This window comes from Caretta caretta, chromosome 28 (genome assembly GCF_965140235.1).
Source record: "Caretta caretta isolate rCarCar2 chromosome 28, rCarCar1.hap1, whole genome shotgun sequence".
Classification (NCBI taxonomy): Eukaryota; Metazoa; Chordata; order Testudines; family Cheloniidae; genus Caretta; species Caretta caretta.
In genome coordinates this window covers 15,933,178-15,948,963 of record NC_134233.1, presented here as the reverse complement: position 1 = coordinate 15,948,963, position 15,786 = coordinate 15,933,178, and the positions used below count along the sequence as shown (strand labels likewise).

At 50.7% G+C, this 15,786-nt stretch overlaps 1 protein-coding gene across 4 annotated transcripts in view; it reads left to right on the top strand.

Moving 5' to 3' along the window:
• Positions 1-15,786, top strand: part of LOC125628610 (uncharacterized) — a 49,480-nt gene that overhangs the window by 9,954 nt on the left and 23,740 nt on the right. For 2 of the 4 annotated variants that reach the window (XM_075123913.1, XM_048833767.2), the window contains exons 3-4: positions 575-688; positions 1,057-8,955. In XM_075123913.1, coding sequence (XP_074980014.1) covers positions 575-688; positions 1,057-3,188 — 2,246 coding nt within the window. In that variant the 3' untranslated portion in view covers positions 3,189-8,955. Of the gene's footprint in view, positions 1-574; positions 689-1,056; positions 8,956-15,786 lie in introns of those variants that run through there. The other 2 variants (XR_012666284.1, XM_075123914.1) reach the window with 2 other exon arrangements.

The window sequence follows — 15,786 nt, the reverse complement described above, 5'->3', positions numbered from 1 at the left end:
TATGTCCATGTGACTGGTTTGGGATGTGAGGATGTGACCCTATGCTTCCCAGGTTATGGCTGCCCCTGCTGCTTAGCAAACGGCCTTAGCCTAAGAATAAGTGTGAGGCTATCCTAGTGAGAGAATGCCCGCACACAGCGGACTGTGATTTTGGTTCTTTGTTATTATACCCCTTTTCAGTAGCTAAGTGATAAAAATACAGCTAAGTTCTTAAAGTATAAGCTTTACAGGCAGTCCTAAATACCTATATTCTAACAGTAGGTACTACCCCTTCCCCCTTCTGTGTCTGTCTTGTCTATTTAGATGGTAAATTCTTCAGGGCATGGGCCACCTACTATTCTGTGTTTTGTACTTTGTGTAGCATAATGGGGACTCACTATTAGTTGGTCCTTAGGCACTAAGGTAATGACTGTGATTTAGAATAATAATAACTGTCCTGCCACTTTGCGCCAAACAAGATGGCCTTGAAATGTTGCTGCTTAAAAATAAGTTGGGATTAAAACCATGGAATATTCTTTGTGACAAGTATCCCACAAATTCCACTGACCTCCCTTGTTTTCTTTCCCTGGAGTAGGGTTTCCAGTTTCCAAACCTGATGTGATCTCGCAGCTGGAACGAGGGGAGGAGCCATGGGTCCCAGACCTCCAGGGCTCTGAGAAAGAAGTGCTCCGGAGAGCTGCCTGCACAGGTGAGGAATTGGTTAAACCAACTCAAAAACTGTTTGGGAATGCAGGAAATATTTGGGATGCCCTACAAAGACCTTGTGAGCTCTCCAAGTTTAGGATTGTTCCCTGCAGAATGGTATCGTTATGGCAGATGTCACTCATGGCTTCCCACCTATTCTGACTGACAACTGGCAGCAGGTCCCTCCCCGATTTCACTTTCCCCTGAGTGTTCTGGTGAGATGCAGACCAAAACTGATCCCTTCTTCTCTCCTCTGGGAAAGGGTTAGGGGAAAATCAGCTCCTGATAGGTTTGATCTCTCCCACACATATTTTGGTTTGTTCATCTCTTTTTCCGTTCCTCTGTCTGACATTTCCTTTCTTTCCGGTGCAGGGAGTGACCTATGGCTGGATTCTCTCTGTCTCCTTTCAAGTGATGGGATGGTGAGTGAGAATGAGGAGGAGACACCCCAGCAGGAAGATGCTGAGCAAGTAGAACCCCATGGGATGTTATCAGGAAGATCCAAAGGGAATGTTTCCAGGAGTTGTGCACTCCCAGAAAAAGCAAAAGCCTGTGAGACTCAGGAGATGCCAGAGGAAAACTTGAGTAGCCACTCAGACCTTATTACATGTGAGAGAATCAACTTGGAAGAGACACGCTACACATGCCTTGAGTGTGGGAAAAGCTTCAATCGGAGCTCAGACCTTCTCACACATTGGAGAACCCACACTGGAGAGAAACCCTACACGTGCTCTGAGTGTGGGAAAAGCTTCATTGATCGTTCAACCCTCATCTCACATCAGCGAATCCACACAGGAGAGAGACCGTACACATGCTTTGAGTGTGGGAAAAGCTTTAATCACAGCTCTACCCTGAGCGCACACAGGAGAATCCACACGGGTGAGAAACCTTTTGGATGCTCTGAGTGTGGGATACACTTCATTCGTAGTTCAGCTCTCATCTCACATCAGAGAATCCACACAGGAGAGAAGCCCTACGCATGCTCCGAGTGTGGGAAAAGCTTTAGTCAGCACTCACACCTTATCACGCATGGTAGAATCCACACAGGAGAGAAACCCTACACGTGCGCTGACTGCGGGAAACGCTTCAACGAGAGCTCAAACCTCATCACACATCAGAGAATCCACACAGGGGAGACGCCTTACACATGCTCGGAGTGTGGGAAAAGCTTCAAGGAAAGCTCAAACCTTATCGCACATCGTAGAATCCACACAGGAGAGAAGCCCTACACCTGCTCCGAATGTGGGAAAAGCTTTAGTCAGCACTCAACCCTTATCACACATAAGAGAATCCACACAGGAGAGAAGCCCTACATATGCTCTGAGTGTGGGAAAAGGTTTAGTCGGCACTCAACCCTTATCATACATTCTAAAATCCACACAGGAGAGAAGCCCTATACATGCTTGGATTGTGGGAAAAGCTTTAGTCAGCACTCACAACTTATCTCACATTGTCGAATCCACACAGGAGAGACGCCCTTCACATGCTCTGAGTGTGGGAAAAGCTTCAATGAGAGTTCAAACCTTGTCACACATCAGAGAATCCACACAGGAGAGAAGCCCTACATATGCTCTGAGTGTGGGAAAAGCTTTAGTCAGCACTCAACCCTTATCACACATGGTAGAATCCACACAGGAGAGAAGCCCTACACATGCTCTGAGTGCGGGAAAAGCTTCAATGATCGCTCAAACCTTATCACACATGAGAGAGTCCACACTGGAGAGAAGCCTTACACATGCTCTGAGTGCGGGAAAAGCTTCAATCAGAGCTCAAACCTTATCAGGCATCAGAGAATTCACACAGGAGAGAAGCCCTACACATGCTCTGAGTGTGGGAAAAGCTTTAGTCAGCACTCACACCTTATCATACATTTTAAAATCCACACAGGAGAGAAGCCCTACACGTGCTCTGAGTGTGGGAAAAGCTTTAGTTGGCACTCAGAACTTATCTCACATTGTAGAAACCACACAGGAGAGATGCCCTTCACATGTTCTGAGTGTGGGAAAAGCTTTAGTCAGCAATCCCACCTTATCAGACATCGCAGAATCCAAACAGGAGAGACGCCCTACACGTGTTCTGAGTGCGGGAAAACCTTCAGTCGAAGCTCTGACCTGATTATACATCGGAGAATTCACACGGGTGAGAAACCTTATGGATGCTCTGAGTGTGGGAAACGCTTCATTCAGAGCTCAACCCTCATCACACATCAGCGAATCCACACAGGAGAGAGGCCCTACACATGCTCTGAGTGTGGGAAAAGCTTTAATCGGAGCTCTGACCTGATTATACATCGGAGAATCCACACGGGTGAGAAACCTTATGGATGCTCTGAGTGTGGGAAACGCTTCATTCAGAGCTCAACCCTCATCACACATCAGCGAATCCACACAGGAGAGAGGCCCTACACATGCGCTGAGTGCGGGAAAAGCTTCAAAAGCAGCTCACACCTTATTAGACATCAGAAAATCCACATGAGAGAGAACTGTAACAAATGCCTTGATTAGGGCTGGGCAAAGATTTTTTTTTTTTTTTTAAATCACATTTGCTAATTCTCACACAGTGATCTGTGCACCATCTTCACTGTGGTCTGTCAGCTCCCCGAGATCAGTTGCCTGCGTCTGCCTTTTGCAGCTCACCCTTCTTTGGGGTCAGTCCTGTGATCTTTTCTATCAACTGCTTTCCTTCTGAGTCATACGAATGTGTGTCCCTGCAGCCAGGAATGTTCAACAGCTCCCGGATGGGGAGAGAGGTTTGATCCCAACAAGCTTCACTGAGTCAAAAACTACCTGTGCTTTACATCCACTAGGGCTGTACATGGCAGTTGCTGCTCAAGTTAGGGATCTTGGTGTGAAAAGGCAATTTTAGATGTTGTGCAGATGCAGCTCAGGTGCCATGGTTGTCATTGGCTTTCCCCTTGACCTGACCTAAACTCCATCACTTTTCCTAGTCTAAACAAACCCTGAGCATCACGGTCATACTGTTCCCCCATTTCAAAGCAATTGTTACTCATCAAGTTCCCCCTTCGGGAACAAATGGTTTCATTCCCAGTTGCTCTGATGTTGCTTCAGGTTGTGTTGGAGAGCAGATATTTTTACTACCATTTTCCTTACTTAAAACATTTTGAACTATAATAAAGAGCAGGAACAGGGCAGGGATAGGGGAAAATGTCATTTCCCCTCTGTAACAACAGAAGAAGATAGGGTCAGTCAGAGGGATTCCCTTATTCCCCATCACCATCCCAATCCCCCCTGTTGTTCAATTGCTTAAGTTAATATTTTTTCTAAAGGGCTGGGAAGAGGATTCCCTAGTAAAATGACTTGTAACTAAGCAAAATACCCATGCACTTGGCTCCTAAAGCAGTTGTGGCCCAGGTCCTGCAGGAGGTCGCTGCTGAAGATATCTCCTTCCTAATCAGATGTATGTTGCCTATTATTTGGGAAATGCAATCCCTATCTAGATAGAGATGGGAAAAATGGAAGTGACGTTCCTGTTCAGCTCACCCCTGGGAGATGCTGCAAATGTGTAGAAAATGAAATCCATGTTGAATGGGATATACCTGCAGAAAGACACCTATTGTTAATAGATACCTGACATTTGGTGTCTTACAGGGATTCTAAGCAGCACCTGAATTTAGTCCCTAATTTAAGTCTGTGCCACCAGATTAAAGGAATAAAAGGACATATTTCGGGGAGTTATACCTCACTATCGCTACTGATATGTTGTGTGGTTGGTGAAGAATTCTACTCCAGAGAAGTTCCCCAGGTCTCTTGTTCGCAAAGCAAAGATGTCACATTAGGCAGGAGATGTCAAAATCTACAATGGTGATGAACGTGTGATGTGAGCTTTTCTGGGTTGGTTTTTTTTTTGTTTTTTTGTTTTGGTTTTTTTATTTAATTTAAATTTTTCAACCAGTTATTTTTATAGGTGCTGAGGACCTTTTGCCTTTTGAGTACAGCTGTTAAACTCTGAGACCTGGCTCTGGAAACCTCCCCAAAGCTGGATTTGTGTTTCTTTTATGTTTGATATCTTTGGGGTTCACACATCCACACTAAGTGCGGTTCACAGCAACAGATACTTTGGGCCAATGTCATTTTGGAAAAGGCCTGCTTCACCCAGCAGATTTCTCAAAGTCTGCCTCAATTCAGCTGCATTGGGACAGGTCTGTATCAAAGGAGTGGTTCACACCTGATTTGTCCAGAGACCTCAGGGGAGGTGTGGTAAGATAGGGTAAGTAGGAATCAACAACAATAATGTTAAAGGTAAGGGTGACAGACCTTCACCTTGCAGGTCAACAAGCCTGTTCTGTTCGTTCCCTCCGACGCATCTGGCACTGGTCACTCTCATGCAGCACGCTGGGCTAGATGGATCATTGGTCTGACCCAGTATGGCCAGCCTTGGCGTTCTTATGTAAGCCATCTACACCTGGTGTACACTGGCAAGTTTCTGCTCAGTAAAGCAGCTTTCTGCAGTGTAACTCCTGAGGTGTACTGCACCGCCCGCAGATGACCTACTGTGAAGCCCACCCCTTAAATTCCTTGGGAATTTTGAAAATCCCCTTCCTGTTTGCTCGGTGACACATGCAGTGGTCTCAGCACATCTTTCCAGGTGACCCACCTGCTCCACGCATCTGGCGATTCCCCGCTTGGAGCAATGCTGAGCTGCTGGACCTCGTCAGCATTTTGGGAGAGGAGGCTGTCCAGTCCCAGCTGTTCTCCAGCCGTAGGATACGTATGGACAGATTTCACGATGCATGAGAGAAAGGGGCCATGACCGGGACACACTGCAATCCAGGGTGAAAGTGAAGGAGCTGTGGAACGCCTGCTCCATGGCGCAGGAGGCAAACCACCACTCTGGTGCTACACCCACAAGCTCCCGATTCTACAAAGAGCTGGATGTGATACTCGGTGGTGACCCCACCTCCACCGTGAAGTCCATTCTGGATACTTCGGTGGCTCACGTGCCAGTCAAGAGTGGACTGAGCCAGGAGGAGGAAATCTTGGATGAGGCTGGCAACTGACAAGAATGACCCTCATTTGTGTGACTGGAGGGAGGGAGACCCAGAGGCAGATGATGAGTCAAAGGTCAGAGATGCATGTAGCCAGGAGTTCTTCTCTATCCCGGAGGAAGCTTGCCAGGCTCAGCTGTCGGAGCTTGGTGAAGCGCAAACAGAAGAGGAGGCGCCTGGTAAGTGGGTTTGATTTTTGGAATTGCTGAAGTGAGTTCTTGGGGTCAGGAGGGTTGCAGAAAGCAGGCTTGTGTCTGTATGATGTGTGTACCACCACATGCCCAGTCTGAGCAGCGGAACACGGTGATGATTGACTCCCTCACTTCCCTGGAATCTACCCGAGATCTCCATGAATCTCTCCTGAAGATACTGGGCAACCCATTGCCACAGCTTTTTTGGCAGAACTGCTTTGTCTCTTGCCCCATTAAGGGTAACTTTCCCGTGCCACTCTGCCTTCACTGGGGAGGAGTGGGGGAGACAATTGCTTCACACAGGCGAGCCACTTAAGGGCCAGGGAGGACGCCACAGTCTTGGAGAAGACCCTCCCTTGATTCCCTGCTCACCCTTAGCAGCGAGATATCTTCCATAATAAACACAGCCTGTGGAAAACGTGGGCACAGGAATGATTATAAGGCCCTTCCTACAGTGCTGTCTCCAAGAGCAACATGCCCAGTGTACAGTATTGTCCTGGGACAGTGATTTCCCCTGTCCCTGTCCCCTGTCACCATTTGGGGGTCTTGTGGCTCATGTGTGCTTGTCTGGGTTCAGCCAGTTAGTGACACGTATGTGAATAGTGGCTGTGTTTCAAATCACTGCATCAGTGGTCTCTGTGTTGCAAACAATACCGCTTCTGTAAAATGCTGCATTTTGGCTTCACAGATATGCCCTTGGGAGCCCAGCCTCCCTCTTTCTTATCGCCGGCCGAATGCCTACGCAGAATTAGAAAGTGGCCATCAAGAACTAAAGAGAACTTTCTGCATGAGGTCATGATGCACTCTGCGGCCGAAAAACAAGAATTGAAAGAGTGGCTGGACAGTGAGAAGAGGGACCGAAAGGAGAACACGGTACACCAGAACGAAACCATGGAGCATCTTTTAAACATTATGGAGCGCCAAGCAGACACACTCCAGGTGCTACTAGCACTGCAAACTGAGCAGCTCCGCGCCTGCTCTCACCTGCAGCCTCTGTCGGAAAACTCTTTCCCATGCACCCCCCTGACACCGCCAACACACTCTTAGCAACCTCCTGGCTCCAGTCTGTACCTGCTGCCTTCCACTCCTGCCCCATCACAGTCCAGCCCTGCGGACGCCCAGTACCCACTGCACTCAACACCTGTCCCTCTGCAGTTTAGCCAGGCTGAAGTACCGTACCTGCTGCACTGTACTCCAAAGAAGAAGGTTGCATATGATACCTGGACATAGAATATCATTGAATATCAGGGTTGGAAGGGATCTCAGGAGGTCATCTAGTCCAACCCCCTGCTCAAAGCAGGTCCGATCCCCAATTAAATCATCCCAGCCAGAGCTTTGTCAAGCCTGACCTTAAAAACTTCTAAGAAAGGAGATTCCACCACCTCCCTAGGTAACGCATTCCAGTGTTTCACCACCCTCCGAGTGAAAAAGTTTTTCCTAATATCCAACCTAAATCTCCCCCACTGCAACTTGAGACCATTACTCCTTGTTCTGTCATCTGCTACCACTGAGAACAGTCTAGATCCATCCTCTTTGGAACCCCCTTTCAAGTAGTTGAAAGCAGCTATCAAATCCCCCCTCATTCTTCTCTTCCGTAGACTAAACATCCCCAGTTCCCTCAGTCTCTCCTCATAACTCATGTGTTCCAGTCCCCTCATCATTTTTGTTGCCCTTCGCTGGACTCTTTCCAATTTTTCCACAACCTTCTTGTAGTGTGGGGCCCAAAACTGGACACAGTACTCCAGATGAGGCCTCACCAGTGTCGAATAGAGGGAAACAATCACGTCCCTCGATCTGCTCGCTATGCCCCTACTTATACAGCCCAAAATGCCATTGGCCTTCTTGGCAACAAGGGCACCCTGCTGACTCATATCCAGCTTCTCGTCCACTGTAACCCCTAGGTCCTTTTCTGCAGACATACACAAATCTTTAACGGTCCTGGGACCCCACCTCCTCATGGGACTTTCCCTTCCCCCATCCCCGCAGAGCAGATGTGTTGTTGTGGTTTTTTTCCTCTCTCCTCCGGTGGTTGATTTTTAATAAAAGAATAGTTCTGGTTTGAACCGCTCCTTGCTGCTGTCAAGATGCCCCATATATGGCTTCATAAGCCACAGCATTAAGGGGTAAGCAGGGTCTCCCAGGATCACAATGGGTATTTCGACTTCCCCTACAGTGATCTTCTGGTCCAGGAAGAAAGTCCCTGCTTTCAGCTTCCTGAATAGGCCAGTGTCCTGAAAGATGGGTGTGTCTTGCCCCTTTCCAGATCAGTCTGCGTTAATGTCCGTGAAACACCCACAGTCATCCACAAGTGCCTGGAGAACTACAGAAAAATATCCCTTGTGATTAATGTATTCAGTGGCTAGGTAGTCAGGTGCCAGAATTGGAATATGAGTGCCATCTATCCACCTCCGCAGTTAGGGAAGCCCATTTGTGCAAAGCCATCCACAATGTCATGCACGTTGCCCAGAGTCTCAGTCTTTCAGAGCAGGATGCAATTAATGGCCCTGCACACTTGTCAACAGGCGTCCAATGGTCGTCTTTCTGACTCCAAACTGGTTACCAACTGTCATAAAGGGAAAGGTAACCACCTTTCTGTATACAGTGCTATAAAATTCCTCCTGGCCAGAGGCAACATCCTGTTACCTGTAAAGGGTTAAGAAGCTCAGCTAACCTGGCTGGCACCTGGCCTAAAGGAGCAAAAAGGGGAGAAGATACTTTCAGATTTTGGGAAGGGGGAGGCTTTTGTTTGTGCTCTTTGTTTAAGTGGTTGTTCTCTCTTGGGACTGAGAGAGGCCAGACAGAAATCCATCTTCTGCAACCCATCCTAATCCAAGTCTCCAATACTGCAACCAGTATAGGTAAGCCAAGCAAGGCGATTAGTTTTTCTTTTGTTTTATGTGAATTTTCCCTGTGTTAAGAGGGAGGTTTATTCCTGTTTTCTGTAACTTTCAGGTTTTGCCCAGAGGGGGATCCTCTATGTTTTGAATCTGAATACCCTGTAAAAGTATTTTACATCCTGATTTTACAGAGATGATTTTTATCTATTTTTTTTAAATAAAATCCTTCTTTTAAGAACCTGCCTGATTTTTCCATTCTTCCAAGATCCACGGGTTTGGGTCTTTGATGATTTTGTAACCAATTGGTTAGGATATTATTCTCAAGCCTCCCCAGGAAAGGGAGAGTGTAGGGCTTGTGGGGATATTTAGGGGGAAGACGTCTCCCAGTGGTCTCTTTCCCTGTTCTTTGTTTAAAACGCTTGGTGGTGGTGGTGGCATACTGTTGAAGGACAAGGCAAAGTTTGTACCTTGGGAAGTTTTTAACCTAAGCTGGTAAAAATAAGTTTAGGGGGTCTTTTATGCAGGTCCCCACATCTGTACCCTAGAGTTCAGAGTGGGGAAGGAACCCTGACAGCAACTAATTGGTGGGAGTCTGGAGTAGCCAGCTTCCACGGTGCAATTGCCACGTGCTTCTCCGATGACAGGGCAGCTCTCATTCTCGTGTCCTTGCACTGCAGGGCTGGGGCAGGCTCATCACACAGTCCCGTGAATGTGGCTTTCCTCATCCGAAAGCTCTGCAGCCACTGCTCATCATCCCAGATGTGCATCACGATGTGATCCCACCACTCTGTGCTTGTTTCCCGAGCCCAAAAGCGGCACTCCACTGTGGTCAGCACCTCCATGAATGCCACAAGGAATCTTTTATCGTAGTTACTACGGATGGCAATATCAATGTCTAAGTCCTCTACCTTTGTAGTTTAAGGAATAACTCCACTGCCAGTCGTGACGTGTTAGTAAGTTCGGGATCCATTCCTGCAGAGCGCGCAGTACACAAATCATTGAAAGGTGGCACCAAATGTGGACGGAAGCACAGGGATTGCTGAGATGGGAAGCAATGCATCACGGGGCATTCACGGAGGTGCTGACCACAGTGGAATGCCGCTTTTGGGCTCAGGAAACACCTCCCTCCCACCTTCCCACAACTCTTAGCGGCAGAAGAGAAAGAGGTGCTCAGTGGGATAGCCGCCCAGAGTGCACCGCTCCAAGTGATGCTGTAAGTGCCGCAAGTGTGAACACACAATAGCGGTTTCCCTTCAGTGCTCTCTGAGCGGCAGTGTAACTCCCAGCTCTGTAACTCTGCCCGTGTAGACGTAGCCTCAGAGAGACTGATTGCCAGGATCCCAGCACTGATCCCCTCTGGGGAATGAGTCACAACGTCAACAGGCTCTGCAGCCTTCACTAGTCTCCCTGTACCTGAACAGCCTGCTAGCCCCATGTCCTGGACCATCTATTGCATTACCTGGTTCCTAAACTGCAGCTACGGTTCCTACTCCAGGTGAATCCAAAGACCGAGAGGTGCAGAGATCCAACCCCTTATAATCTTAGTAATGTTTTGTTTCTTTTTCTATTTTGTGTCTGTTTCTTTTTATGAACGTGGAGACCAGCCCTTCTTTTAGATTGGGGTGTAACAGAGTGTGAGTGTGTGAACACCTCTGAAATCTACAAAGGGAAGATTCTAGGAAGAACAGTTCCCCAAATCTTAACAGCCTTCATACTCTGCCCGATGAAATGACTGAATGCACGCTCCTCACCTACAGAAGCATTGCAAGGAATTGAGTTGTCAGATATGTATTTTTTAGCGAGAGCTGTTTGAACTTCTTTTACTAATGTCTCTCTAAGGTCTGTATGTGTTTTCGGGCGAGAGGGCGAGTTGAAGTATTAGCTACAGAATAGTGAAATCTAAGGAGAAAACTAATTCTGGTCTGGTCCAGGGACAGACTTTCACAGAAGCACTCTCTGTGACTATCCAAAGTGGGGACTTTTTCTAGCTGGACCCAGTCCCTGGCCAGGAGATGCGGGCACCAGGGGCCAGAGAGACCCCAGGGCCAGTGCTGAGTGGGCAGGACAGAGACTCCGCACAAAGTCAGGCTAACTTGGAGCTTTGGCCTCTCCCCACTGCTCCTGGGGACTGTTAGTCTCAGGGTCCTGATTTCCCATTGACCCTTCTCCTTTCCTTTTGTACCAGGAACTAGCCAACCAAAAAAACCCACTGAGCTTTAGTAAGGGGCCAACAATCCCCTTATGCAAGCCAGCCCCATGAGGGTCACAGATGTCCAGAGAAAACAGCACAAGCTGGTTCCATGGTGTAACGCTAAGGACTCTGAATCCTGCAATCCGAATTCAAATCTCAGTGGGACCTCCTCTTTGCTTGCGGCAAAGCCCTGGCACTTGAAGTGCTCACCTTCCCTGTCTCCAGCTGTGAAAGAGTGAGTCTTTTCCCTCCAGCTGGGTGACTCTCGCCCACCACAGCCAGGTCTTCGGTCGGGATGGCGTGACAGGATGGTCGCAGTGGGTTGGGCCTCTAGAACTTGCCACCCTGGCTACCGATGCCTGCAATCCTGCGGTTTGACCTGATGGTTGGGATTCTCGCTGCTTCACCTGATGCCCACAAGTTTGGCCCTTTTGCTTGCTGCCACACTTTTCCTCTTGCCCACCTGGTGCTTAAAGAAAGGAGTGCCAGGGCTAGGCTTCCTAGTCAGGGCTAGGCAGGAGGGAGGAAGAGTCCCAGGCTGGCGCCCAGCGCACCTCTCCTCCTGTGGGCACCTAGAGCACAGGTGGCTGGTGCTGACAGCTCCAAGGGAAGGCTTAAAAGCTACAGAGTGACCAAGGGCAAGGAGAACCATGCTTATGCATGGCCAGCTGACAGTCGCAAAGAAACCCAGCCAGCCTGCTCCTTGGCAATGCCAAACACCCACTGAACACCACCCGCAGACCAGCATGTGGGGTGGCTGCTGATGCTCTCTGGCCAACATCAGAAGACAGTAGGAAAGCAGGGCCACCTCCTTGGTGGGGCCTCTGACTGTTCCCACTCCAAGTGCTCACTTTTGCAGTGGGGCAGGAGACTTTTCCCCAAGAGGCTTTTCCCCAGCTGGCGAGAAGCAGCAAAAAACCCAGGTTCCAAAGGTGCTATTTAGCCCCCTCAAGCACAGGGACGGGCACACACTGGGAAGAGGGAAACTGCTCTACACACTAGCCTGGGCATCCACCCATTGTCTTTGGCAAGTCAGGAATAGCAAAGGCTAGACTGGAAGACCTACCCGCAACTCCTTCCTGGGGCTCTAGCGGAACCAGAGCATTGGCCTGAGTGGCCAAGAAGAGGTTCTGGCCCTGAAGAGAGCAGCACTTCCAGCCCAAAGGGAGAACTGCACAAGCAGAACCTCGAAGAGACTCGAACCCTCAATCACCTGGTCCAAAGTCAGGTGCCTTAGCCGGTAGGCCACTCAGTCACATGAGAAACCCTCTCCAAGCACTTCTTTAGAAACGGCGGACACTGCGTTTCTTGGAGCATCTACCCAGGGAATTAGCAAATTTTCCATCTCCTGAAGTCTTTGAAGCAGGACTGGATGCCTTTCTGGAAGATGTTTTCATCAAAACAGGAAGTATTCAGCTCATTAGAATGGTAACTAGATGAAACTGTATGACCCGTATCATAGAAGAGATCAGACTAGATGACCTAATAGTATCTCTCGGCCTTGCAATGTATTGGGGAATAATCAAGAGGAGGAATGAGGAAAAGAACATGCCATTGTTTGTGTTGTACAGATTTGAATACCAGCATTTATCTGCACACCCTCCCGCTGTGGGCACCCTGTCAGCTGTAGCTTTCACGGAACGGAGGAGGAGGGAATTGTTGGAGCAGCCGGGCAGAGCTGGGACTGAGGCACAAAGAGAGGTGCACGTCCAACTTGAAGGAACAGGGATTCCTCATTGCCGTGCCGAGTGTTGTAGGTGGTGTCAATAAAGGCGCACACGGGTGCGTTCTTGTCCAGGGCAGAGTTAAGGTTGCATTGTGGGGGCGAGGTGAACCCTGACGCTGCATGTCCCCTGATAAGAACGGAGGGGCCGGGAATCCCTTACCCAGCGAGGTCACGGTCTCGTAGCTCTCCTGCAGGACGTCGCTGCAGAGGGCTGCGCGGGCTCCAGCTCGGCCCCCTCTGACGCAGCGACATTCACAGCCACCGCCTCGACGGTCACCAGCCCCTGGAAGAGCAACGGCCTGCTGACAGCCCCATCGTCCCCGGGGGAGGGGGGCCGGTCACGGGGGAGGCAGGTAGGGGGGTTGGCACAGTCCCACCCCCCCCCATCCCAGCAGCCAGGGGGCAGGGCAGGGTGAACAGTCCCACATGCCCCCCATCCCCGCAGAGAGATGGGGCAGGGCAGGGTGACCAGGCATCAAACTGTGAAAAATCGGGACGCGGGGGTGGGGGTGGGTAATAGGACCCTATAGAAGAGAAAGACCCCAAAATCAGGGGTGGGAGGTGGGGGGGTAATAGGACCCTATTGCAGAGAAAGGCCCCAAAATCAGGGGTGGGGGTGGGGGGGTAATAGGACCCTATAGAAGAGAAAGGCCCCCAAATCAGGGGTGGGAGGTGGGGGGGTAATAGGACCCTATTGCAGAGAAAGACCCCAAAATCAGGGGTGGGGAGTGGGGGGGTAATAGGACCCTATTGAAGAGAAAGACCCCAAAATCAGGGGTGGGGAGTGGGGGGGTAATAGGACCCTATTGAAGAGAAAGACCCCAAAATCAGGGGTGGGGGGGTAATAGGACCCTATTGAAGAGAAAGACCCCAAAATCAGGGGTGGGGAGTGGGTGTCTAATAGGACCCTATTGAAGAGAAAGACCCCAAAATCAGGGGTGGGGGGTGGGGGGGTAATAGGACCCTATTGAAGAGAAAGGCCCCAAAATCAGGGGGGGGGTAATAGGAGAAATAGGGTAATAGGACCCTATAGAAGAGAAAGGCCCCAAAGTCAGGGGTGGGGGTGGGGGGGTAATAGGACCCTATTGAAGAGAAAGGCCCCAAAATCAGGGGTGGGGGGTAATAGGACCCTATTGAAGAGAAAGGCCCCAAAATCAGGGGTGGGGGGTGGGGGGGTAATAGGACCCTATTGAAGAGAAAGGCCTGAAAATCAGGGGTGGGGGTGGGGGGGTAATAGGACCCTATTGAAGAGAAAGGCCCCAAAATCAGGGGTGGGGGTGGGGGGGTAATAGGACCCTATTGAAGAGAAAGACCCCCAAAGTCTGGGGTGGGGGGTAATAGGACCCTATTGAAGAGAAAGGCCCCCAAAGTCGGGGGTGGGGGGTAATAGGACCCTATTGAAGAGAAAGGCCCCCAAAGTCGGGGGTGGGGGGTAATAGGACCCTATAGAAGAGAAAGGCCCCCAAAGTCGGGGGTGGGGGTGGGGGGGTAATAGGACCCTATAGAAGAGAAAGGCCCCCAAAGTCGGGGGTGGGGGGTGGGGGGTAATAGGACCCTATTGAAGAGAAAGGCCCCCAAAGTCGGGGGTGGGGGTGGGGGGGTAATAGGACCCTATAGAAGAGAAAGGCCCCCAAAGTCGGGGGTGGGGGTGGGGGGTAATAGGACCCTATAGAAGAGAAAGGCCCCCAAAGTCGGGGGTGGGGGTGGGGGGGTAATAGGACCCTATAGAAGAGAAAGGCCCCCAAAGTCGGGGGTGGGGGGGTAATAGGACCCTATTGAAGAGAAAGGCCCCCAAAGTCGGGGGTGGGGGGTGGGGGGTAATAGGACCCTATAGAAGAGAAAGGCCCCAAAGTCGGGGGTGGGGGTGGGGGGTAATAGGACCCTATTGAAGAGAAAGACCCCAAAATCAGGGGTGGGGGTGGGGGGTAATAGGACCCTATTGAAGAGAAAGGCCCCAAAGTCGGGGGTGGGGGGTGGGGGGTAATAGGACCCTATTGAAGAGAAAGGCCCCAAAGTCGGGGGTGGGGGTGGGGGGGTAATAGGACCCCATTGAAGAGAAAGGCCCCAAAGTCGGGGGTGGGGGGTGGGGGGTAATAGGACCCCATTGAAGAGAAAGGCCCCAAAGTCGGGGGTGGGGGTGGGGGGGTAATAGGACCCCATTGAAGAGAAAGGCCCCAAAGTCGGGGGTGGGGGTGGGGGGTAATAGGACCCGATTGAAGAGAAAGGCCCCAAAGTCGGGGGTGGGGGGTGGGGGGTAATAGGACCCCATTGAAGAGAAAGGCCCCAAAGTCGGGGGTGGGGGTGGGGGGGTAATAGGACCCCATTGAAGAGAAAGGCCCCAAAGTCGGGGGTGGGGGGTGGGGGGTAATAGGACCCGATTGAAGAGAAAGGCCCCAAAGTCGGGGGTGGGGGGTGGGGGGTAATAGGACCCTATAGAAGAGAAAGGCCCCCAAAGTCGGGGTTGGGGGTGGGGGGGTAATAGGACCCTATAGAAGAGAAAGGCCCCCAAAGTCGGGGGTGGGGGTGGGGGGGTAATAGGACCCTATTGAAGAGAAAGGCCCCCAAAGTCGGGGGTGGGGGGTGGGGGGTAATAGGACCCTATAGAAGAGAAAGGCCCCAAAGTCGGGGGTGGGGGTGGGGGGTAATAGGACCCTATTGAAGAGAAAGACCCCAAAATCAGGGGTGGGGGTGGGGGGTAATAGGACCCTATTGAAGAGAAAGGCCCCAAAGTCGGGGGTGGGGGGTGGGGGGTAATAGGACCCTATTGAAGAGAAAGGCCCCAAAGTCGGGGGTGGGGGTGGGGGGGTAATAGGACCCCATTGAAGAGAAAGGCCCCAAAGTCGGGGGTGGGGGGTGGGGGGTAATAGGACCCTATAGAAGAGAAAGGCCCCAAAGTCGGGGGTGGGGGGTGGGGGGTAATAGGACCCTATTGAAGAGAAAGGCCCCAAAGTCGGGGGTGGGGGGTGGGGGGTAATAGGACCCTATTGAAGAGAAAGGCCCCAAAGTCGGGGGTGGGGGTGGGGGGGTAATAGGACCCTATTGAAGAGAAAGGCCCCAAAGTCGGGGGTGGGGGGTGGGGGGTAATAGGACCCTATTGAAGAGAAAGGCCCCAAAGTCGGGGGTGGGGGGTAATAGGACCCTATTGAAGAGAA